Source organism: Pecten maximus, chromosome 2, assembly GCF_902652985.1.
Source record: "Pecten maximus chromosome 2, xPecMax1.1, whole genome shotgun sequence".
Classification (NCBI taxonomy): domain Eukaryota; kingdom Metazoa; phylum Mollusca; class Bivalvia; order Pectinida; family Pectinidae; genus Pecten; species Pecten maximus.
The window spans coordinates 32,826,265-32,852,617 of record NC_047016.1 but is presented as its reverse complement, the minus strand read 5'-3'; the positions used below and the strand labels follow the sequence as shown (position 1 = coordinate 32,852,617).

At 36.1% G+C, this 26,353-nt stretch overlaps 3 protein-coding genes across 3 annotated transcripts; 1 reads left to right on the top strand and 2 right to left on the bottom strand.

Annotated features, from left to right (window-relative positions):
• The first annotated feature begins 4,622 nt into the window (after window positions 1-4,622).
• Window positions 4,623-19,597, top strand: LOC117321831 (1-acyl-sn-glycerol-3-phosphate acyltransferase alpha-like). Its single transcript, XM_033876421.1, has 6 exons — window positions 4,623-4,905; window positions 7,645-7,778; window positions 11,709-11,884; window positions 13,468-13,563; window positions 14,204-14,276; window positions 14,862-19,597. The coding sequence occupies exons 1-6, from the start codon at window positions 4,709-4,711 to the stop codon at window positions 15,032-15,034; spliced, it is 849 nt and encodes a 282-aa protein (XP_033732312.1). The 5' UTR covers window positions 4,623-4,708; the 3' UTR covers window positions 15,035-19,597.
• A 2,141-nt stretch (window positions 19,598-21,738) lies between these two features.
• On the bottom strand, window positions 21,739-22,224 carry LOC117342550 (protein FAM98B-like). Its single transcript, XM_033904735.1, has one exon. It carries the CDS (start codon window positions 22,222-22,224, stop codon window positions 21,739-21,741), a length of 486 nt encoding a protein of 161 aa, XP_033760626.1.
• A 171-nt stretch (window positions 22,225-22,395) lies between these two features.
• LOC117342541 (filaggrin-2-like) lies at window positions 22,396-23,076 on the bottom strand. The gene has a single exon (XM_033904724.1). The coding sequence runs from the start codon at window positions 23,074-23,076 to the stop codon at window positions 22,396-22,398; it is 681 nt and encodes a 226-aa protein (XP_033760615.1).
• Between the last annotated feature and the right edge of the window lie 3,277 nt (window positions 23,077-26,353).

Sequence of the window (26,353 nt, the reverse complement as noted above, 5' to 3'; positions counted from 1 at the left end):
TGTGTAGCACTAAGTTAAATTCAATGTTGGGGAACCATATGTAGTTTTCTTTTTATCTTTTGAATTTAAACTTTAATTATATAAAGGTATTATAGAAAATTATTTGACAAATTCAAACAATGACCAGGATTTTAATGATAACCATTCTACAAAATAGTCTTCTTCATAATGTCATCTCCACACAGGTAAAATACTGTAACACAGGGACTAGTGTACATGTAAATAGTTTATATGTTTCTGTTTTTTAGGCCAACACCACCATATGCATATACACTCCGTATTTACATTAGGAGGGGTGTTCTAAATTGTTGGCCAAAGACCGCACTTAATTTCCTTTTATATTCTACTGAAGAAACAAATTCAGAATTTTGAAACTTTACATAAAATCTGGTTTTAATTTCATATTGTAGAACTATTCTCTCATTATCAAATATTTTGATATTGGGATAACACCATTTTCTTTAATTTTCACATCTTTTACAATTGCAACTGTGACAAATAAGAATTAAAAAGTTTTAAACAGTTACTGTAATTGCAAGCCTTAGACCGCAAGTAATTACCCACTATGTTCTACTTAAAAAAAACTTCATTAAAATGTTTTTGAGACTTTGTATGAAATATGGTTTTCATTTCATTTAGTAAAACTATTCTCTCAATTTCAAGCCATTTAGATATTAAGAAACAAATTTTCCACAATATTTACTGTAAGATAGTTTATTAATTATTTATTATTGAGGGGCCGCGATAGCCGAGTGGTTAAGATATGTCATGACACTATATCACTAGCCCTCCACCTCTGGGTTGCTAGTTCGAAACCTACGTGGGGAAGTTAACTGGTACTGATCGTAGGCCGGTAGTGTTTCTCCTGGTACTCCGGCTTTCCTCCACCTCTAAACCTGGCACGTCCTTAAATGAACTTGGCTGTTAAACCAAATACACAAAGTTTATTAGTATTATATATATAGAAGAAGTATAGAAAAGTTTGAACAGTTATCCTGCAGAAGAAAAGGGAAGCTGACAATCAGGCCGGTATGTGCTGTCGTGGTTGTGTCTTTGGGCAAGACCATTTTACCCTTATTGCTCTGGATGGCATGCAATGGGCCTCTTATATGCTGTTCAGTCAGGTAGTCACCAACTACTACAAGGAGACCCAGCCTCAGACTTAAAGATGCTACTTATTTTTCAGAAACCGGACAAGCTGGTCTACACTGCTACCTTACAAGAAGTTTAAATCATTTATTTGAAAAGAAAATATTATTTATTTTGCTTGGTAAGCTTCATTTTCATAAATTATTGCACCATTTCCTGGATGGCATGTGGACAGATAGATCTCCTGCATGTTGTTCAGAGGTAGTCACTAAATACTTCAAGGAGACCCTGCCTCAAACTGACTCAGCTGGCTATTCAAAGGGTGATAAACAAAGCTAACAAACCAAATATATATAAGAGTAGGAGATAATTGCCACTTAATTTTCAGAAACTGGGCAAACTGGTGTACACTGCTACCTGATAAAAGGTTGAAAAAAGATATTTAAAAATAAAAACATGTTTTATTATGCATGGTTAAGCTTCCTTTACATGAATTATTGTTCTAATTCACATACAACAATTTAAAACTTGCTAATTACCTAATTTTCATCTGTGATAGAAAAAGGGAGATAACTTGCTCACCTGTTCTTGATATAAAATTACCTGGGTAATTATAATGTACAATTCATATTAATGCTTTTGTAGATATTTCCCTAAAGTTATATTCATGATCGATCAATTATCGATATGATGATGATTGATCATGAACTTATTAGTGATTCCCAACACTACTGAAGAAGTTGCAAAAGTTTTGAATAAAAAAAAAATAGATGATCTCCCAATTTGCTCGACATGGACCACTGACAAAGACACTGATACTGACTTTAAACTATGGGGAAAGTCTAGAAATATCAATTTAAAGAAATGGCTATGTCAAACAAACAAACAAACACTTTTCCTTCTCTCATTTGTATCATTGTGTTCCACTGGGGAATTCATACAAAAATGGGATTTTCCTCGCGCAAGTGTGATTTATTAACAATTTTCTCCAAGATTAATATTGGGGCGAGCCAATTCCCATAAAATCTTGGATATTCCTATCTGAAAGAGTTAATCCTATCTTTTTCGAGGAAATTTGTCCAAATTTAGATATTGTCTGATTGCAATGAAATTTGGTACAGTATATAGGTACATCATGGGACACCGGTTACTCTTGTAACCTCACTTTAACCTTTTTTTTAAACAGAATGACTGCCATTTCCCAGCCTCTGATTGGTCCAAAATAAGATATTGTCCAATTTTGATGAAATTTGATATGTAGGTACATCATGGGACACCGGTCCCTCTGGTCACCTCATTTTCACATTTTACCAAAATGGTCGCCATTTCCTGGCGTCTGATTGGTCCAAATTTAGATATTGTCTGATTTCAATGAAATAGGGGTATTATGGGACAGCAAATTCAACTTTATGGGTTTCATTTCCTTGGCAACAAGACAGTTTTACTTATTTTTGTTAAACGTCCTATTAAAAGCCAGGGTCATTTACAATATTTGTAAGGACGTGTTGGTTTTGGTGGTGGAGGAAAGCTGAAGTACCCGGAGGAAAACCACTGGCCTACGGTCAGTACCAGGTAACTGCCCCACGTCGGTTTCGAACTCGCATCCCTGAGATGGACAGCTAGTGATAAAATGTTGGGACACCTTAACCACTCGGCCCTGCGGCCCAACCTTTAACACAGTCTTCTCATTGGTTGAAATTTAGATATTGAGCGATTTTTGATGAAAACTGCTGAAACAGAGTTATCGCCCCTCACTACGCTTCATTCTTTCTGTGACATCCTTCAGGTGTCACCCAACTAGTATTCAATGAAAACATTTAAGACACTTTTTATAGTATAACTCATAAAGCTTTGACAGATTTAAAAGTGAAAATGTAGAGTTATTTTTAATTAATGACGTAACGTCATTGTGCATATAATGACGTCACGATTGATTGCGAATTGGCGCACCCAATGAAAAGCGCCCAAGGTCAGGCGATATTACACCTATACTAATTGGGACATGCGGAAATAAAATAGACGGGTGAATTCACTGAATAACATGCCGAATGTCATCCAATAACGCCTTTAGTTGTTGATTGATAAAGTCAGAGACATATATAGAGCTGATAGTCATTATCAGTGCCAAACGTGTGACATACGTCAGCCATCTGTATTCTTTAGTTTTCTCAATCATAGAAAAACCTCAACCAATCCATCTTGAGAAAGAACTTATTAACACGGTCCATACACAAACTACATGTATTGATTACAATCACGGTTAATATAAGAAGGATAAGAAAGTGTAACAGGAGCGTGTCGGGCCCAGTTTGCGTACGTCAAACCACACCCGACTCGCCCTTGTGGACCAACAACCCAGGTTCGATGGGTAACTTGTATCTGTCGTATAGAGAGAGAACAAACGTCTTGAACTACAATTTACCATTTATAAATGATGACATAAACATTTACAACATCAAATCACATAGAAACACACAACAGCATAGGCCTAGCTATATCTAACATACTAACCTAAAACCAACCCTCATACCTACGACCTAACTAAACCCAACATCCCGACCAATACTACCCATCCAAGACCCTACAGGCGAGGAAGACGTGACAGCACATATGAAACTAATCCATCAGACTGCCCAGTATACGATACACCACCCTGAATTTATCCCACTTTTTAACAATACAAAACTTTAAGACAGAGGCTACACAGGCACGACAGACACTGGCGAAAAAGCAAGCAACTACGAACAATGCAGACCAGAAACAGCACACGTGAACAGAGGACTAGCAAAGGTCAAGGTGACACAGGTACACATAGTACAGACACCACATAATAGGCATGGCATAGTCAGCTTAACCTGTCGGTACATATATGATAACATCCCCCGCTACAAAAGTATAAAGTTCATGCTCCACGGACTAGGTATATACAGTTAAATAAAAGCTCCACATAAAAACGATGGTGCAGGTAACAAGTTAGACTCTGCTTTCGTTAGTTACACCAGAGACATATAGAATTACATCATGTATATACGCAATTACGTCTACGTTTTATCTGGCCGAGCATATAAATCTTCCATTCTGATTTTGTCAGAAAAAGCTTGACAGACGAAGGGATGTTCTAGACTCGGTTATAACCGGAACAAGGATGCCAAGACCCACCAATTAATCAATCAATCAGACAGCCGAAGGGGACAGAGAATGTTTGTCTTTTAGGAAAGATCAGTGGTTCCCACCATGACAACACAGTTAAATGAATAGATGTCTCTGGCTCTTTTTTCCCTTCTTATTATCAAACTAGATAACTGTTACATGCACGCCCCTGTGATTGTACAGTATAAGTAACAACATGTATATAGTTATGTTAGCTAGTTTGTTTAATCAGAGACCTATATACTATATAGGTCTCTGGTTTAATGTACTCTTTATGAATACATAATTTTTATTTGGCGATACATCAGTGGTGCCCTGGAACTACTGACGGCGATCTTTAATAAACATACACGGAAGTGGTTTACATGACCTTTAACCCAGCATAGCAACATCCGGTTGGAGTTCGAGAATAAAGTTAGTTTGCGTCAACGTTAGTAAGCTGTGATGACAGACTACTGTTAACATTAACATGGCGGTGGAGTGGTTTCAATGGACAATAATTTTATTTTTGCTGCTGTTACCAGTGTTATACGAATTGAATAATACGTTTAAATATTATGCCAAGTTCGCATTATACTTCATCCTCAACATGATAATTTCTGGCTTGATTGCTATTTTCCTCATCCCACGCGTAATCATGGGAGCAAGAAACCCGGAAAATTACAAGTAAGTCATGAATAAGTTTGTTGAAAGGATTTATGCAGGAAAAAAACAAGAAACTTGTGAAGATTCGGAGGACAGTCACTTGCATCTACTATTAGATCCAGTTAGTTGTTACATAGAAAATTGTCTCTGAAATTATATAACATTTTGTTGTTACTGTGACAGTTTTTTTTTTCAAAAATTATTTTATTATTCCAAATTTATACAAATACATGTTCAATATACATACAATCAATAAACCTAATTATATTAGAAATTTAAATATTATTTATGTATATTATTATCATTTGTTAAGTTTTTTTTTTGTTTTTTTTAATATTTATATACATATATATATATGAAATAATAGGATGTGACAGGTTTGATATTGTAAATAGTGTACTAGTACAACATACGGTGCGTAGTGGATCAGTATTAAAATGCGTAGTGGGTCAGAATTAAAATGCGTAGTGGGTCAGAATTCCCTTAGAGCAATGGGCATTGAGTATTAAAGCCGGGAGTTGCTGTTTCTAGTCCTGGTGTAGGGGTCATAAGCACTTGTCTCTAGTAATTTAACACCATAGTTAAATTTTCCTCGATATGTATACTATTTATCTGTGTATAGTACATATTGAGGATAATTTCAATTCTGGTGTTAATTACCAGATACAAGTGCCTATGGAGGGATGATGTAACACACTATTTGCTTTCCTGTTACAATACTAATAGGCCTAGTAGAGTGGGCCTAGTAGAGTGGGCCTGGTATAATTTTTTCCTAAATATTAATATTAACTATCTATACCTATAGATGCAGACACCTGTGGATTGAGATATACTATCAATTAGTCTGTTTGTTTTGCAGTTTTCATAGCCTTTTCTCTAATTTCAAACTCTAGACTGTAAATATCAATGCTAATTTCAAACTCTAGACTGTAAATATCAATGTATGATATTCATATACATTGAAGTGTACATGTACCCAGGATATATGGTTGAATGAGACAGAGGGAAGATTGTGAGGGAAAAGACACGGGCAAGTCACACCAAGGTTCTTATACAGATTAATGACCTACTTCCAACATCATGTCATATGTGGATGAAGCGCTGAGAAAGGGGGGAACAGTATTTAATATTGATGGGCAGTGAGAACTGATTTGAAAGAAAGCTAGTATAGAGTGAGATGAAATATTATACAACGGAAGGTCAATCTCTGATGTTTGTTTGAGAAAAGAAAGATTCTTTCCCGATGGATGTTCAACATGAGATTAATAAATGTTTGATTTAAGCAGTACATTAAAAATGCAATATCACTTCATATCTTTTTTAAAAATTGAATCTTGATTGCAAATTATAAAGGAAATTTTAATGCCTGCTTGTTTTACAGATAAGGCAGCAATTGCATTTAGGCATGTATTTAACCCAAGTATGAAATACATGTATTATAATATACCTATCTGATGAACAATTTCACATGCAGAGTTTAAACTATATAGTATATATAGGTAAAAGCAAGAAGCTTGGCCACAGTAATATACCAGATATATACACCACCTGAAGATTGACATGGAAATATTAGTAGGTGTAGTCAAATACTGCATATGTATTCCTGTACCTGTCTAATCAATCACATTTTATAACAGAGAGCTTAATGGCTCAATATCTTAACATTACATGAAAAGTACACTACTACACCTATGTATACTGTATCAGATCAGCGATTAAAAGGTACATTCTAGAACAATATTTGGCATATCATTGCATTCTAAATGACAAAAATGTATATACCAGGTACAATGTACTGGTATCTCTTTCAAAAAGCCACCGAGGCCAACACAAAATTCTAATCAGAACTCAACATAGGGGATAGGCTTATTACAGGCATATGATAGTAAAGATATGGATTACTGGATAACTGGTTGTAATACAACGTAGGAATGTATTGCCAGATCAATACATTAGCCTCATACTTTATTTTATCCATAGTCCACACCTTTGTACATTTTCCCCATACTTTATCCATATAGTCCTGCTTTTCTTCAGAAGTCCTATACATTTCATACATTAAAAGACCTCCTTTTGACAAACATAAGTCATCTTCATTTTAAAATGTGCTGCCTGATTGGTGGATCATTAAGTTTTTTTGAAGTGATAAAAGAAATTTTACTAAACAAATTCTGTCTCATAAATTATAGCATAGTAAAGAGTCCCCATTGAAAATAGGGAAGGTTGATATAATATAGTCATATTCTTAATAAGTATATAGAGTACTTAAGGTTAAGATAGGTATATAAAGCACTTGTCTAATGCAGACTACGGTGAAGATAGGTATATCGAGTACTTGTCTAATGCAGACTAAGGTTAAGATAGGTATATATATAGAGTATTTGTCTACTGAGACTAATAATAATAAGGTTAAGATGTGGGCATGGTTTTGAATGCCTGTATGGGACGGCTTTCATTTCAGGAAGCTTGAATCATCAACTGTCCTATATATTGTCCTGGTTGTGTCCTTTGTCACTTGCTCTGGATAGCATATGCATGTGTCAGGCCTTCCTAATGTTCATTGAAGAAGCCACCAGCTACAAGGAAACCTTGCTTAAAAAATTATCCTTGCTGTTGAAGGAGCGATAAATCCAGCAAACAGAAAAATTTGCATTACCCAAAAACTTATCTATAGCGGCTACAGTTTCATTATCACTCATTTCACCTTGTAGACATCAAAATTGTGTTAGTATATGTTTAGAATCTTTTACGCTCTTTCAGATATCCAGCGTTTGTTGTCAACCTTGAAAGGAGGCTGTTTGGATTGTCTATAGATGTACGAGGACGTGAGAATCTGGAGGCAGAATCACCGTGCATCATAGTTATTAATCATCAAAGTTCACTAGATCTGTTTGGTGAGTTAAGTTATTAATCATCAAAGTTCACTAGATCTGTTTGGTGAGTTAAGTTATTAATCATCAAAGTTCACTAGATCTATTTGGTGAGTTAAGTTATTAATCATCAAAGTTCACTAGATCTGTTTGGTGAGTTAAGTTATTGATCATCAAAGTTCACTAGATCTATTTGGTGAGTTAAGTTATTAATCATCAAAGGTCACTAGATCTATTTGGTGAGTTCAGTTATTAATCGTTTCATTTAGCTCCATTTTCTATAAGAATTTCTTGAGATCACTTCATGTTTACACATTCATTTATGGATTTCCATCCATTGAAGATTGCCTGGTAGTGTCACTAACCTAACTGGTCGGTAATAAGGTTATAGGTATTTGTCAGGGTGCCTGGTAGTGTCACTAACCTAACTGGTCGGTAATAAGGTTATAGGTATTTGTCCCCTGACATATTTTAGCAATTCCCTGATCTATATATGATCCTGTAAACAAGAATGTAATTGATGAATGATGGACGAGTCTGTATGATTCCTCAGGCTTCATGATAATGATGTATTTGTGAATTTTCGATTAAGTATACATGTATATTAGACCATAGAAACTCTTGATTTTGTGTTATGAATGAACAACTACAGTATTACACATACATAAAAAAAATCTATGTTTCACATTTTCATGGATATGCCTAAAGTTTAAAGCAAAAAAAAAACAAAAAATTATGAAATTATGAATTGGACCATAATTCATAGAACCATGGAGAACCATGAGAAAAATAATTTACTATATAGCAGATTATTTCAACAAAGTGCACATTTTAGCTAATTCAGAAACTAGTTTTGAAACACAAAAATATGAACTGCTAAATATCAACATCACTCAAAGTTTACTCCACACATAAGTGTATAGAATGATTTTACCTGGAACATGCTGAGTTAGGGATCGACCCAGGTTATGTAAATACACACTTTGGCCTTGTGTACACAAACCAACTGCTGACTGCATAGTGACAAGACTGTATTATCATCTTATGTAATAACAAAGAATGTTTTAAGTTTTTAATCAACAATTTATGTTTTAAAATTACTGTGCAATAGATACATTTTATTCTATTCCTCTTTTGCTGCACATTAATGAAACTCAGAAACTAAAACTCTTCACCATTAAATTCAGATTTGAAGGTTGGACAATCTCTAGAATCAAATGTGTAAATTCAACCCTCAGGTTTTGAAGTTAAGATGGTAAATTTTACACACACAGTATAGAGGCAGAAATATAAAGGAAACAAGGTTTAGAAAATCCACACAATCCTAAAGTAACAATTTAGAGGGAAAACTAGCTATGCTCTCTCCAAGGGGTCAAGGGAAAATGTGCCCTTCTAGTAATCATTATTACCGAGATTACAATCAATCAATCAATATTCTTTTATTCCTCTTTTAAAGAGAGTACAAATACAATGTAGTAAATACTATTTACAAAGACGTTTGTAGATCAATGTTCATTATTCATTTCCGTTTATAACAGACATTTTCTTTCATTATTGGAAATATATTTTCGAAGCCATGTACAAGAATGACGCGCAATCATTCTGAAATGAGTTACAATGCTCATCATTATCAAATACACAGTCTTTGATTTTGCCTTTGAACATAGTCTGTACAAGAATTTCATTTTCCATGTTACTAACAGCTAGATATGGAGGTATACCATATTCATTTAAAATTTTGTCTTTGAAACACATCTCTCAGGGCGTAGGTAACCTTACAGGAAGTCAGGTAATGTCTGATTATATCCGATCGGAGTTCACCACATTTATCACAATGTTCTGAAACTGTTGTGTGTAAGGGAACACATGTTAACATTTTACATATATACATTTTCACATTCGGTTTAATTTTAGAATTGTCTAGAAGTGGATACGGTCTGTACGACGTGTTGTGTACATACTGAAATCGTTTAAAATCACTGTCGGAGTTCATTCTCTGTCGTAGTAATTTTTCTTCTTTCACGTCTGTAGCGCTTTTAACTATACGTTTCCATGTCCATTTGTTAGGAAAATGGTGTTTGTCTATATACTCGGTCAAGTACTGTGTTAATCCATATGTATCAAGTATGTTAAGGATATCGGGTATGAACCCGCCTTGTATTCTTTCTTGATCAAAATTACGGAATAGTCTCCGGATGAATATTTCTTTTGATATTGTATTCGGATTAGAGCTGGCCAGGAATTGCAGGAAATACAGTTTACGTTTATCAATTTCTGATGTGATTCTTCGTAGGCCTAACATAGATTCACACATGTCCGATCTTGTTGACGGTCGAAGATTTAGAATCAGTTTCACAGCGTAGTGCTGGAACACTAATAGCTTCTGTATATCACCTTTTGACATGTTTGTCCATGTCTCACATCCATAGAGTACAGCCAGTAGTACCACTGTTCGGTATAATTTCACTATGTTTAATGGGTTGCTATGTAGGCAATCCGTGCCCATTCTTGTAATCGCGTTAATCATGTTACGTCCTTTTGTACATGCTTTGGTGATGGCGTCAGTGTTTCTCAGGTTCGCCGATAATACCACGCCTAAATGCACTTCAGTGATTTCCTTTTTGACGACTGTGTTTCCGATATTCCAGTTCCGGTCCGTAATACTCCGGCCAAAGCACAAAATCGCACATTTATTACTGTTGAAGTTAAAGTTCCATCGCTTTGCGTAGTTGTCCGATATGGTAATCAACGTCTGTAGTGCACTGGGAGATGTGGCTATCAGTGCAATATCATCCGCAAGGCACGGATTACCACATTTCACGGAGAGAATACGAGCTCCAGCTCTGGAATTTTCTAATTTGTTCAGCAAGTCATCAATGTGGACTAAGTACATAAACGTGGAGATAACTCCTCCCTGCCTCACTGAACGTGTGACGGGGAATGCTTTTGACGTCACGTTATTTGTCATGATAGCACTTGTGATGTCACGATATGAATTCCTAATTATGTTAAATATATTTCCGGTCACACCCAGACTGTAGAGTTTTCGAGGCAGAAATATAAAGGAAACAAGGTTTAGAAAATCCACACAATCCTAAAGTAACAATTTAGAGGGAAAACTAGCTATGCTCTCTCCAACGGGTCAAGGGAAAATGTGCCCTTCTAGTAATCATTATTACCGAGATTACAAGCATTAAAGATGGATTTTGTCATCATGCTTCTCAAGTATATAATGATCACACCTTCATATTAAACTGAACTGTAACAAGCTTTGTGTTTGTTGTTCAGTGAGGTAGCCACCAGCTACTACAAGGAGATCCTGCCTCTAAACGACCCTGCCTGGTACACTAATATCAAGGGACAAATCATACACTCTTTTGAACTTTTCCACTGTCTAAGGTTCCTAGGTGAATTCAGTGATATCTTGGTGATTTCTCTCTCTCTAGTTAAGTGATGGTTCTATTTATCGCCAGTTTTTGAGTAATGGCTTCTCATAATGCCAGAAACGCCACTGTTAAGATACTGAATGTTCACAAATTTTCAGAAGTTATCAAAGATTTACTGGGTTTTTTTTCTGGAAATAAACAAATCTGGTAATTACCCCACCAATATAAAATATTGAATGTACTAGAAATGCCAATACAAGCTGTTCCATTGTCCTATGATAAGACCCTCTCATACTTTGAGTGAGAAATTATATGTCCTGTCCTGCCCTCCCGTAACCCCACTGCGGAGCTTATTGCAGGATGAATATGGTCTAAAACAAGATTATTCATACGAAAAGGTTGTGAACATAGAAAATGGCGTCAGATCTTGAGACTCGAACCCAGATCATACTTTCTGTATTATGTAATTTTGCACTATGCTCATCACCAGTTACAAATACAGCATTGTTGAAGTTCCTGTTAGCACCTTGATGAAACTGATCATGACTCTTCTTGTTATTTTGTTAAGGTTTGATGGAGATATGGCCTAAACGTTGCTCTGTCTTGGCCAAGAAGTCGTTGATGTACATGGGACCCCTTGGACTGTTAATGTGGTTGCTGGGAGCTGTATTTGTTGATCGAGTCAACCACAGCAAAGCAGTCTCCACACTTTCTGAAGCAAGCAAACATATCAAGAAAGAAAAGGTAAATCTTCTAGTTGACAAAATCTCGATGTTATATATTATTGATTTGAAAATTATTTGTTCCTTGTATATTGATCAAGATACAGTTTTCTCACATATACTTCATAGTGGTATCCTGCATTTACTAGGGAAAAATAAACCAATCTCAAACAGTCGGGTAAAGACAGCTGACAAGCACTATATGACACTGCTCACAATAAATCAACATCATCATTTTACGTTGAGTAACCATGTCGTAAATGATGACGTCATCAATTCAAAGGAGCATTAAGATGACATGATGGAAAAGTATTTGAGCAAAATAATCAAACATGGGTATATGTTCCGTGAACAAGGATATCTCAACCCTCGTGCTGACTGGTCAAACTCTTACACTCTGGTCGAGATATCCCTGTCCAAAGAACAGAATGTTAGATTCTATTATATGCCTGTCAAATTTCGATGGACATATTATGATATAGTATCTGCATGTGTCTGTCCGTCTGGTTAAAGTTTGTGTTTCTTCAGTTGTTTACAGTTTAGTCAGATCATGTGTTATTATCCTAGATTTTGGTATAGATGTTCATGTGGGGTTTAACAAGGGCAATATGGATTTATTTTGGAAAATAAGTTCTATTTTTTTTTTAACTTTCGACATGTTACTTCCCTTGGTTTATACCAGAGTTTTTTTCCCCACATTCCACTCTTTTCATACATATACTGTTGATTCATGGTATAGCTATATAAGAGTTACTTCCCTTGGTTTATACCAGAGTATCTTTCTCTAGTTCCACTCTTTTGATACAGATACTGTTGATTCATGGTATAGATATATTAGAGTTACTTCCCTTGGTTTATACCAGAGTTTTTTTCCCCACATTCCACTCTTTTCATACATATACTGTTGATTCATGGTATAGATATATAAGAGTTACTTCCCTTGGTTTATACCAGAGTATCTTTCTCTAGTTCTACTCTTTTGATACAGATATTGTTGATTCATGGTATAGATATATTAGAGTTACTTCCCTTGGTTTATACCAGAGTTTTTTTCCCACATTCCACTCTTTGATACAGATACTGTTGATTCATGGTATAGATATATTAGAGTTACTTCCCTTGGTTTATACCAGAGTTTTTTTCCCACATTCCACTCTTTTGATAAAGATACTGTTGATTCATGGTATAGATATATAAGAGTTATTTCCCTTGGATTCACGGTGTCAGTACATGGTATAGACACTACCAGAGTTACTTTATTACTCTCCTTGTTCCATTCTATCAGAACAGCTTGACAGCCAATATGGAGGCTGTGAATGGTCCATCCAGAATTATTTCTTTCGTAGCTGCATATAACTGTGATTAAGTTCTAAAAGGATCTACTAGATGCAAGTTTGAGGATGCTGAATGTGACAAACATTACTCTTTTTCTAGAATTCATAACAATATATTGATCAGTTGAGAGAAAAAAAGTTTTCCCAATAAAATGATATTACCAGTGTATGAAACCTGTATTACTTGATATCAATGATAATTATGTCTATAACACACTCATTTGTTAACGATTTTTATTAATTACTATGTTTCTTCTTCTTTTTTTACCAGATTTCAATTATAATATTCCCTGAAGGTACAAGAAACCATGAGCCAACTATGTTACCATTTAAAAAGGGAGCATTTCATCTAGCAGTGTTATCTCAGGTTGGTTGTATTTTGTTTGGTATTTAATCATAAACTGTTAAGTTACAGTGTTCATAGCTATAGGCTTACAATTGCCTTTCTGGGCATTACAAGTTTCACACACTCCTGTATTCTGAGATTTGATCATAAGACTGTTAGACTTTATCACTTACAATTACCAAATTTTGTGTAGTTTATACAGAGTTATGTCCCTTTGATGTTTGCCTGCTCTATAGTATATACTGTGTCACCTACAGTTGCCACACTTTGAATATGACTACCTAATTGGTGTATTATCCTATTACAGTTAAAAAGTCTTGTTCCCCACTATACACTCACAATTCTCCAAATTGCCAGTGGCATTTATCTATGGTCTACTACTGTCAACATGTTCTTTATGCGTCTCTTTTTGAGATTAGAGAGCTAGTGTTTGATATTACACTACACAGAGTTGTATCTCTTTGTTCTAAACAGAGTTGCATTCCTTTTTTCTAAACAGAGTTGCTTCCCTTTGTTCATTTTTATAGGATTGTTTTACCAGAGGTTTGGAGCTACAGACTAACAAGACTTTGCCTGGTTCTTATGGATGAACTAACATTTGCTAAGTCATCACAAATATGGCCTGTTATCCAGATATTGTATTCTGTTTTTATCTCCACAGATACCTGTTGTACCTGTTGTTTTTTCGTCTTATTCTGATTTTTACAACAAGAAGGAGAAGAATTTTTCTGCAGGTAAGATTTATTTCAACTTAATACATATCTAGTCTGAAAATCACATTTAAAAGAAATAAATAATTAATCCCTACTGAGAACCATGGTACTATAGTTTTGCATTTTATCTATCTATCTAGTAGGGGCTCAATCTTCTCCGGATATGGATTCACCTTTGTACAGTGGTGTGTCATGTATGAAATGTAGGTCTCTCTGACCTACATTTAATCTTTGACCTACATCAAAGAAAAAGATTACATTTTGTATTTAGGTTCTATCTTCTACACTTCTCACCTCTTGGACTAATACTTTGGATATGGCTCACCTTATTTATTACAAAGGCATCATTTGTGCTTTCTTGTTAGGTAAAGTTCCAAGGGTTGAATTTGATCTCTTCTTCATTAGTAAGAACAATGGGTAATAAAATGTTGAACCAATAATGTATGGATTCTCATCAGATGTTATATTGTACAAGGTCAATCACAAAGGTCAAATGAATGTACAATGTGTATGAGTTAAATGTTTCTGAATAGTAAGCAATGCATAATATCATTATACATGGGCACATATTTTTAACATCTTGTTTATTTTTGTTCATTGTTGAAGGTAAATTCATTATTACTTGTCTTCCACCGATTTCAACTGAAGGAAAGAAGCTTGATGAAGTTTCAGAGATGGCTGAAAGTGTTCGGGAACAAATGATGGAGGTGTTCAACCAAACGTCTTCAGAAGGCAACCAGACAAAAAGCACCCAGGCAAAACTAGTCAATAATCAATGAGATAAAACTGTAAAGAACATTTTTATCTATACAAACTACATGAAATGTTCATAAATATGCCCACATCTTTCCCAGGACAATGGCTGAAGAGTGAGTTGTCTAGATGCAAAGATATATATAGGAAAAGGTCCAAATTGTATTTATCCTAAAACAAGCCCCCTCCCCTAATGTAATTTTTATGTATTAAAAGTTTGGGTAGGGCTTATTTGTGAACCACCAATAGCTTACTACTTTCAAGTAAATGATTCTGCATAATGAAGAAGGGGCTTATTTGTGTGCTAGGGCTTATTTTCAGATAAAAATGGTACCAGGTATGTAGTTTTCTGCCTGTCATGTTATGATTCCGCCTTTTATCTTGCCATTGAGTAAATAATATTTCTCATTTTATATTTTATTTACATGAAATTGCAAGGAACATTGATAATTACCAATGATGATAATCATAAATTAATGTAGTGTTGAAATAAAAAGTTCTACAGTACATCATCATTTACGTATAAATCTAAGGGAGTAGTAGCTTGCTACTGCGTATATTTATTCAGGAACTCTTTCACAAAGAATATTAGAGAGATATCATATCACACTCGATGCACTGCCTGCTTATTAGTAGTAGAATCAGAATTAACTTGTTCAGTATTTTTGAAAATTAAACATTATACAATTATTAACCTTAGAAATGTGATATTTACGTACATGATAATCAAAGGGTTAATGAATATCTATATTAACCAAGGGAAAGATGATGATTATGTTTTCAGAACATTATCCTTACCTCTAGTACCATGCTTGTGTTGCCTTAACATTGTGTCACAAACAATAGTCTGATGCCTCAAAGGTAATATTAACTGCACATGAGGTCAGTATACCAAAATATTAACCTGACATGTGATGGCTCTCAAATGTGAATTTGCACTTTATTGACATATCAAGAATGAAACAGAATATAGCACTTGTTTGACACACAGCTGGCCACCAACCCCAAAGTTTTTGTAAAGAACTGACAGTTGAATTCTAATACACTAGATTATCTCCCCCTAGTGTCTTGAGTTGCAAACCTCGTCCACATATGCTATAGACCAAAATTATGAAGCTCATTTATATTTATAGTTTTAATATTCTTGAGACAGGGGCTAGTCTACTGTGGCTATATATAGTACATTCTGTGACAGGGGCTAGTCTACTGTGGCTATATATAGTACATTCTGAGACAGGGGCTAGTCTACTGTGGCTATATATAGTACATTCTGTGACAGGGGCTAGTCTACTGTGGCTATATATAGTACATTCTGTGCCATAAATGCTAATAGCTTCAGACACAGAATTGATATCATTAGAAACAATTCCTTGTATATGAAGTTATTATTTCTAATTAATTAGCTCGCCCGTCCCTAATTTAAACCATAGTTATTAACATCTGTCTGTCATTGTTAACTTATTGTCTGTTGAATGTCTTTATCATAGTAGGATGTTTATTCTAAGTTAGTCAAGACATAGTCCCGAGATCATCATCATATCGGCACAGAAATCCTTGTGATTCTCTCTCCAAAACCATGGTTACAGTTGATATGCACCAAGATGCAAATACACTTATGCTACCAAGATTAACCCTGGGTTCTAGGAGGTTTTCATTGTGTGCAATATTACTAATTTTAAGGGGAAGATTTTTCCATGATTGATTATGTATTCAGGTGATTGATGCAGGCCTTTTTTGCCTGTCGCTTATCCTTAGTTTGTACAGTTGTGCCATCAATTCATTGTATTTTTTGCCTTTATGATATGTACAATCATCATTAGACCACAATATAAACCTTGTGTTGGGAATACAATATGGCTATGTCATATTTCTGTGGTCAGAAAGTATGACTTTAGAATGAAGTAAGTTATTACGATTTTGTAGCATTATGACACGACGTTGATAATGGTCAGAAAAGAGCATCTACATGGTCAAGCGAGTTTCCCTATGTCTTTCTCCTACTGGGGCCCAGTTTTATGTGGTCCAACATTCCAGTTAAGTAATAATGGAAAATATCTGCAACAGTTTGACTTTTATCTGACAGATTTATTTGACTTTTAATTGATGGTAATTCCCTCGTTGTTATTAAAGATAAGTGATAATTATCTGTTGAGTGTGACAGTCGTTAAACCTTACATAGCTTTTTATAATAAGGTTGGTAGGATCTGTGATAAAATACATAGAAATGGTTGAATTGCCATGGGACCAATCAGCATGAATTACACTTTTTGCAAGAAATGTTTCTATACAATACCACCTTTATGCAGTTTGGAATGACTTCAGTCATTAATTGATTGACAATCTAATTTTTAGTGCAGTTGCACTTTTTAGAAGTTTTTGTAGTGGAAGGATAGATAATTTGTGATAAATATTCTACTTCAAAGAAAGTGATGGCAGTTTATGTTACAAAAATAACATGCATGCTTATGTATTTAATATTTCTGAGTCTGTTAGAAGCTTAGGCTTTGCTAGAACAATGTATGAAAGAGTACATCATGCAGTATTTATTATGAATGTACTCAAAAATTATGCAGTTTTTCTTGATAATATTATTGTTTGTATTCAAAAATTAGTTTTCAATAATTTTCAGAACAACTTGGAAATAAAAATTACTATGTTCAGTTCATAATTTCTAAATTTTCAAAAAATTACCATAAATGGAGTTCTAAAAATAGCTCTAGTATAATGACTAGAAGATAATCACACCTATTTCCAACTAATTTGTACCTGCTTTTAACCAACATTTATCATCGTTCACACTATTTGTGATTTTGATCAATAAGGAAAGGTTGTAGATGAAAATGATTACTTTATATATCAAGGCAAGGTAAAAATTTGAGAACCCTTGGATTTAAAATGTACAAGGTGCTAATGGTTAGCTTACAATTGTTAAGATGGGATTTTGAATGTCAGTTTTATAATGCATCTGAGTAATAAGAAATCTATTCTTATGAAATAAGAGAGCCAGTGGAAACTAATTTTGTAATGATTGTATTGATCAAATAATAATTGAGTGACATTTCAGGTTTTTTTTAGAGACAATCAATGGGGGATCATGATGGCTGATTTATACTACATGTATATCAGTGTCCTGGAAAATAATTTTTTCACAATATTGCAAATCCTCTAATGTGTGAGCAAACACAAAAATCTTAAATTAGTTTATATTTCACATAGATCATAGCAGCTTGATAAATCATTTTCTTACTGGATTTTTTAATTCAATTTTGTTATACCTGTTTTCTATGATACATGTTATAATGTATAACGTTGTACATATTTTATATGTATTATAAACATTTGGATTTCAAAAAATTTTGTTAAAACATAATAAAATTGTTCTTTTCTAAACATGCATTTATTGATACATGTATGATTTTATAACGTGTTTTGAGAACATTTTGTGTTTTGATACATATTACATTGTAGTGTAGTAAAAAAAAAATGGACATCAATCCATGCTTGCTAGTCATGACCTGTATTACCAAGGTAACCAATAACCATATATACATACAAGGTGAATATCATCATAAGAGTTTGTGACACGACAGTTTTCAAAGAATCTTGCCAATGATCACTCTCAGGTAAAACACTGTGTATTTGTTTGAACTGAAGTTTGAAAAATAATTTGAAATTTAGTCTCAGCAAATACTCTTTTGCTTTAAAGTTATAAATAGAGCATTGTCCTAATCACTGTTGACCAGGATGGAGTACAAACTGAGATGCAGGATCCTGACATGTAATCTGATCATTGTTTCATTTTATTAAAAACAACATTTATTAAAAAAGAACAAATTCCATATCATCTCTTTTGTAACAAGATGTGTCTTGGTTTTCACAATCTTAAAATATGGATGCAACTGCTTTAATTGTAACTATTTAACCATTATACATTTGTCAACTGAAGGCCGTTGTTTCGACAACATTCTTTAACTTAAATTTTTCCTTAAATTCTATAAAAATCCAATTGAAAGTTTTAAGTTAAGGAATATTGCCAGAACTGGGGCATGATTGGATGTTTATTGGACCTTAGTGTCAACAAAAGATATCTGAAAGAATCCAACAATTTGATAATAGTTTATTAACATGTGGCTTGTGACATCGGTAGAATATGTATTTACAAATGTATTATTTATATCTCTTTTAACAGACCTTAACTGTACTAGTCAAAAGAACATTAGAACTATATGTAACAGAAGCCATCCTGGTAATAGTTCTTTTTCTGAAGTTTAATTGATAAGGATACAGAGTAGTAATCAGAAAGTTACATTCCTATATATTTACCTCAATACCCAAATATAACTCTGCCTTCAGGTGACTGTATCAGCATTCCTAAACTTTATTTTATACAACAAATCATTTTTAAATAAATGAAATGCTTTTTAGCTGACCATCTGATGATGGTGGGCTATTCAAATCGCCCTGTGTCCGTGGTCTGTCATCCGATAACAATTCTTGTTATTGCTATTTCTCAGAAAGTACTGAAGGGATCTTTCTGAAATTTCATATGTAGGTTGTCTTGGTCCATAGTTATGCATATTTCATTTTGGAACCAATCAGGTAACAACATGGCCGACAGGCAGCCATCTTGGATTTTGACATTTAAAGTTTGTTATCGATATTTCTAAGAAAGCATTGAAGGGATCTTTCTCAAATTTCATATGTAGGTTTCCTAGGCCTTGGTCCCTCGTATTGCATATTGGGACCAATCTGAAAATAACATAGCAGACAGACAGCCATTATCGCTAAATTTCATATATAGGTTCCCCTTGTTTGAAAAGTACTGGAGGGATGTTTCTCAATTTACACAGATTAGTAAGAGGAAGGGGAAAATAGAGAGAAGATCAATCTGACATGGAACCTGTAAAGATCATTCAATGGTGGGCGCCAAGATCCCTCTGGGATCTCTTGTTGATCGATAAAATTACTGCATATTACGGTGCAGATGGGCTTGTTCAAATCTTGTATCCCACTGTTGTTGTTTTATTTTAGTCTGGAGAAGTTGTCGTCCTGACGTTATGTAGTGATTGGCATTTCTGGTACATGGTGCCTACCTCAAGGGCTTTCATGGTGATATAATTTGTATGGAAAATTGGCAGTGTTTCCAACAATGATACATGAATCATGTAGATTTTTATCAAGGTTGAAATGTTTGGAGTGGCAATTTAATGATGAATTCATTACAGCAAAACCAGAAATGTTCATAGTTGTATAAATAATTGATTATTAATTATTGAACAATAACCAAATTGATGTATGCATTATTGTTATTTAACCTCTATTGTTACTGTTGTAATTTTTCAATGTTGTAAAAACTATTTAAATATATACATGTATGTGTATGTTTTTGGGTCTAACACAGGTGTCTGGGTCTGGTTAGTAAATATTAACCCTATAGTAGGACTAGGGGCTAATATTTTTTATCTTAATTCTAACCTGAAGCAGACACCTGTGTTCAAAATGAACCTGTGATCAACATATCTTGAGTGCTCTCCCTTTGTTGTAATCAATTTTATCTGTAATTGATAGTCTCGAGGTATTATTTTCTAATACGTTTCCCCAACACTTCTGTTTGTTAAAATTATACATAGCATAATGAAAATGTGTTACCGTATAACAGGTTATTTTAGAGAGGTGTAAATTTTTTGAAGTGTTAAATATCAATTGCTAAAAAATTAATGTCACTTAAAATAAGTTTTGTAAGGAATCACTCACCACAAGGCAATTGATTTGTAACATTGATTGTCCCTATTCCTCCATCGCACTGCGTATCGGGTGGTATCCAAGTGAAGGGTATCAGGAACACTTTAAACTGCACTGAGATACTGGGCTCTAGTCCCTAGAAATGGTGCTTAAAATAAACTTGCTACAGTATCATCCCACACATTGGGGACCGACCCAGGTAGTATAAATACACACTTACGTATGTGTGCACAGGGCTATACAAACCAGCTACTAACGGTAAGGTGACTGGACTGTTTTATCATTTTATGTCGTAATAATAAGTGTATTCAGGTTTGCATCAAGGATTTATGTTTTAGAACTTTACAATTTTTAAAATTGATCATTAATGAAAATCAAGGACTAAAAATATTTATTTTGTATATTGGACAATTGCAAAAATCTTAAATCTATAATGCCGTAATTTTGATCTTAAAACAATGCTTGTTAGAATAACCTGCTAAACAGTATCAAATAATAATCCATTCTCAAGATTTTTTAAATTGTGTAAAAATATTAAATATAAGATCAACTATTCCAACAGATTGAACTGATGTGTTCAAAAGCATTCTCAAATGTGCATTTAAGGCTTGGAAAAAGTATGTATGAATTATAATTAAATGTTTGTTTTTTATTTGTTTATGTTTTTCAGACTGTTTAAAAACAGGTTTTAGTTGTAGTAAAACAGCTTAACACTGAGTCTACTTTTATGATTGGTGCTGTGACTGGATGTATATATATATATGTGTGTGACTGTATTTGTTAAGTAAACACTTGTCTTATCATAGATAATAAAGTATATGTGATATATAGGTCCTGGTGTTTTTTTGTGATTTTATGCCTCTATACTCTTATATTTGGTGCATATAACACTAGCCTTGTCTGTGTGTCATGACTGTGTCTGCCTGTCCCCATCCCATTCTGTCCCATCCCATCCTGTACCCATCCCATCCTGTCCTGTCCCATTCCATCATGTCCCAATCCTGTCCCATTCCATCCTGTCCCAATTCCATCCCATACTGCCTCCCACCCCAACTGCCCCGCATCCCATCATGTCCCAATCCCATACTGCCTCCCACCCCAACTGCCCCTCATCCCATCCTGTCCCAATCCCATACTGCCTCCCACCCCAACTGCCCCTCATCCCATCCTGTCCCAATCCCATACTGCCCCCAACCCCAACTGCCCCCCATCCCATCCTGTTCCCATCCAATCCCATCCGGTTCCATTCCATCTTGTCCCCATCCCATACTGCCCCCATCCCATCCTGTCCCCATCCTATACTGCCCACCCATCCCATCCTGTCCCCATCCCATACTGCCCTCATCCTATACTGTCCCCATCCTATACTGCCCACCCATCCCATCCTGTCCCCATCCCATACTGCCCTCATCCTATACTGTCCCTGCCCCATCCCCATCCTGTCCCAATCCCATCCCATACTCTCCCATTCCATACTTTCCCCATCCCATCATGTCCCAATCCCATCCTGTCCCCATCCCATACTGTCCCTGTCCCCATCATGTCCCAATCCCATCCTGTCACCATCCCATACTGTCCCTGTCCCATCCCATAATGTCCCCGTCCCATCCCATCCCATACTATCCCATCCCATACTTTTCCCATATCATCCTGTACCCATCATGTCCCAATCCCATCCTGTGCCCGTCCTGTCACCATCCCATCCTGTCCCCATCATGTCCCAATCCCATCCTGTCACCATCCCATCCTGTCCCCATCCCATACTGTCCCCGTCCCAAACTGTCCCCACCCCATACTGTCCCTGCCCCATCCCATCCTGTCCCCAGCATGTCCCATCCCATCCTGTCCCCATCCCATCCTGTCCCAATCCCATACTTTCCCCATCCCATACTGTCCCCGTCCCATTCCATCCTGTCCCCATCATGTCCCAATCCCATCCTGTCACCATCCAATCCTGTCCCCATCCCATACTGTCCCTGTCCCCATCCCATACTGTCCCCGTCCCATCCCATCCTGTCCCCATCATGTCCCAATCCCATCCTGTCCCCGTCCTGTCACCATCCCATCCTGTCCCCATCCCATACTGTCCCCATCCCATACTGTCCCCATCCCATACTGTACCCATCCCATACTGTCCCCGTCCCATTCCATCATGTCCCAATCCCATCCTGTCACCATCCCATCCTGTCCCCATCCCATACTGTCCCCGTCCCAAACTGTCCCCACCCCATACTGTCCCTGCCCCATCCCATCCTGTCCCCAGCATGTCCCATCCCATCCTGTCCCAATCCCATACTGTCCCCATCCCATACTGTCCCCGTCCCATTCCATCCTGTCCCCATCATGTCCCAATCCCATCCTGTCACCATCCTATCCTGTCCCCATCCCATACTGTCCCCGTCCCAAACTGTCCCCACCCCATACTGTCCCTGCCCCATCCCATACTGTCCCTGCCCCATCCCATACTGTCCCTGCCCCATCCCATCCTGTCCCCAGCATGTCCCATCCCATCCTGTCCCAATCCCATCCTGTCACCATCCCATACTTTCCCCATCCCATACTCTCCCATCCCATCATGTCCTAATCCCATACTGTCCTCCATCCCATATTGTCCCCATCCTGTCCCCATCCCATACTTTCCCCAATCTCATACTGTCCCCATCCCATACTGTCCCCATTCCATACTGTCCCCATCCCATACTGTCCCCGTTCCATACTGTCCCCATTCCATACTGTCCCCATTCCATACTGTCCCCATCCCATCCTATCCCCATCACGTCCCATCCTGTCCCATTCCGTCTTGTCCCTTCGCATCCTTTCACACCATGTCCAGTAAGGAATTAATATCTAGAGAACCTGTCACCAGATTAACATACACATTGTATAAAGTGTGGTATCATCAAGTTCTACACCTGCACAGTCTAGTGGTCATGGGTTAAAGTTACATTAGACCTTTTCTGCAATATATGAAATAGATATGAAACATGCAAAGGTTAGAGATAACTCACAAACCTCTGCATATGTACCTGTGTCCTCTGTTAATTACCACTGCATTCACAAAGCCGCTCTATTTGGCTGACAATATACTAAAGTTAAAATTATTTGTGCTGAGGTTTACGTTATCAAAAGATCTTTACAACGTAAGTGATTTATAGGTATCTCGGAATCCCTTGATGATATATGAAACCTTACCAATTAATAACCACATCTTCCAGTTCTCGGCTCTTCTTGGCAGCAATATCCCACTTTCAGATAACTACATTTTAGGGCAAAACAAAGTCTGTATACTGTAAAGCCATTTTTCACTATATCAATAATATGAATTCTGGTCATTATATATCCATAACTTAAAATTAATTACCTTGACCTTTGATTGCACGACTAAACCCAAATTTCTGAGAGAACTCCAACAATGTTAGAGGATAACACGGCGAGAAACTTATGACGGACGCTTTGTCGGTTGGCGTCAGAGCAAAACAAAAACAAAAACAAAAATAGCCAAAGACCTTTAGCTAGCTGAAGTAGTTGCGAGAGATGTAGGTTGATAATGAGACAGTTAGCTAGCTGAAGTAGTTGCGAGAGATGTAGGTAGATAATGAGACAGTTAGCTAGCTGAAGTAGTTCCGAGAGATGTAGGTTGATGATGAGACAGTTAGCTAGCTGGAGTAGTTGCGAGAGATGTAGGTTGATAATTAGACAGTTAGCTAGCTGGAGTAGTTGCGAGAGATGTAGGTTGATAATTAGACAGTTAGCTAGCTGGAGTAGTTGCGAGAGATGTAGGTTGATAATTAGACAGTTAGCTAGCTGAAGTAGTTCCGAGAGATGTAGGTTGATAATGAGACAGTTTCTACATCATCATGTCGTATGGAAATCGAAGTCGAACGTATTCGATGCTTGCTAAAGTACCTAGTGGTTCTGTTATCACCACCGTATGTCTCGTTTTGAGAATGTGCCTTAGCCCAACCAAGAGCAGAAGACGCTTACACTTCTGGAACACCTTGTAATATTCTCCCGATACTTTAATTTTTTTTTATTCTTTATCCACTTTTAACTTCCTGTTGGACGATTATCTAGAGTGTGACGCAATCAGAAGCCTTGGCTAGCGAGGATGAACGAAGATAGTCACACAGTAATTCAAAATTCAATAATGTTCATTACTTCATTCTAAACTTCCTCTTGGTAATTGCCGCATGTTTCTCGAAATATTCTCCATCATATTTCACTTATAGTTGTTCAAAGTATGTAGTTTTATATCGCTGTTCATTTTTCCTGGAAAAGAAAACTTCTTTAAAACGTTTTGTTTGTTTGTCAACGCCGGTTAAACGAAACATATTGCACTCTTTCCACAAATAAATACCAGGAAAAAGTTCTCTTTTAATGTCTTTCGATACTTTGACTATCATTGTAATATAATTTCTTGTATCCTTTATACCGTAGACTCGCGCAATTGAACAAATACACATATACTGTCTTGTCCAACATCGTTTACGGCTGGACTGTCCATGATACGGTGCCTCGGAAGTATGTCGTAAATTAAAAAAAAATATTACATAACGAAATAATAATTTGCGATTTATTCCACTGTTTGTTACGATGAACAAAATCAAATACAAATATTTTATTGAACCAGAAAGTGGGCCCACGAAAGGGCAAGCACATAAAGGATTGTACAAACCACACACATTTAACAAATACATAGAAGAAAGTTATACTCGTTTATTTATATCATTTATAAAACATGTCTTTCCTTAATCTATTGTTGATTTCAATCTCCATGTGAGAATTATCTGTCCCCATAGTTGTATAGAGTCTGGTCTGCTATTTGGAAATTACTGAAATCTCACTTGTACGAAATTTGTATACATTGCAAAAGATGCTTCTTTTCTTGTTTATTGGTGGTCGGGTGGCACAGTGGTAACACACTCGCCTTTCACCTAGGCGGCCGGGGTTCGATTACCCGATCGGACGTGAAAAGGTATGAGGCCACCTGCCCGACCACGTGAGTTTTCCCTGGGTACTCCGGTTTCCTCCCACAGTAAGACCCCTCGCGCGCTTCCATCCGGGCCAACAAGCGTGATTAATGTAAGTTAATATAACTTGTTTCGCAATTGTTATAAAATAAATAAAGTTTATATTTTTCTTGTTAATTGGTAACCATCTATTGTTGTTACAACAATGATAATTTTCGAGATAAAATTTTAATGAGACAAAGAGTTGTCTTTTTTACGTGTAAGCACAAAAACCACAGAGAATATCGACATACGAATGAAACTATGCTTACGATCAATATATATATATATATATATTAATACGAACAAAAGCGTACAATGTTAACATTATAAACTAATGTAACTCCAGTCGTCTCGTAGTATTTTGTAGTAGATTTGAAGGTCAGCCCACGAAAGGGCAAGAATAAACCCATTACATTACATTACAAATAATTACATTATTAAATAATTAGCAGATGAAAATTGGCATTGACAAAGTTGCGCTTCCTTAAACGCTGAGGTCATCAATTAACCCCATCTGACAACCTCAACCGGCCAACAAGTCATGTGCCATGACAACTATACTATTATATGGCCCTGCATTGGGTAACAAGA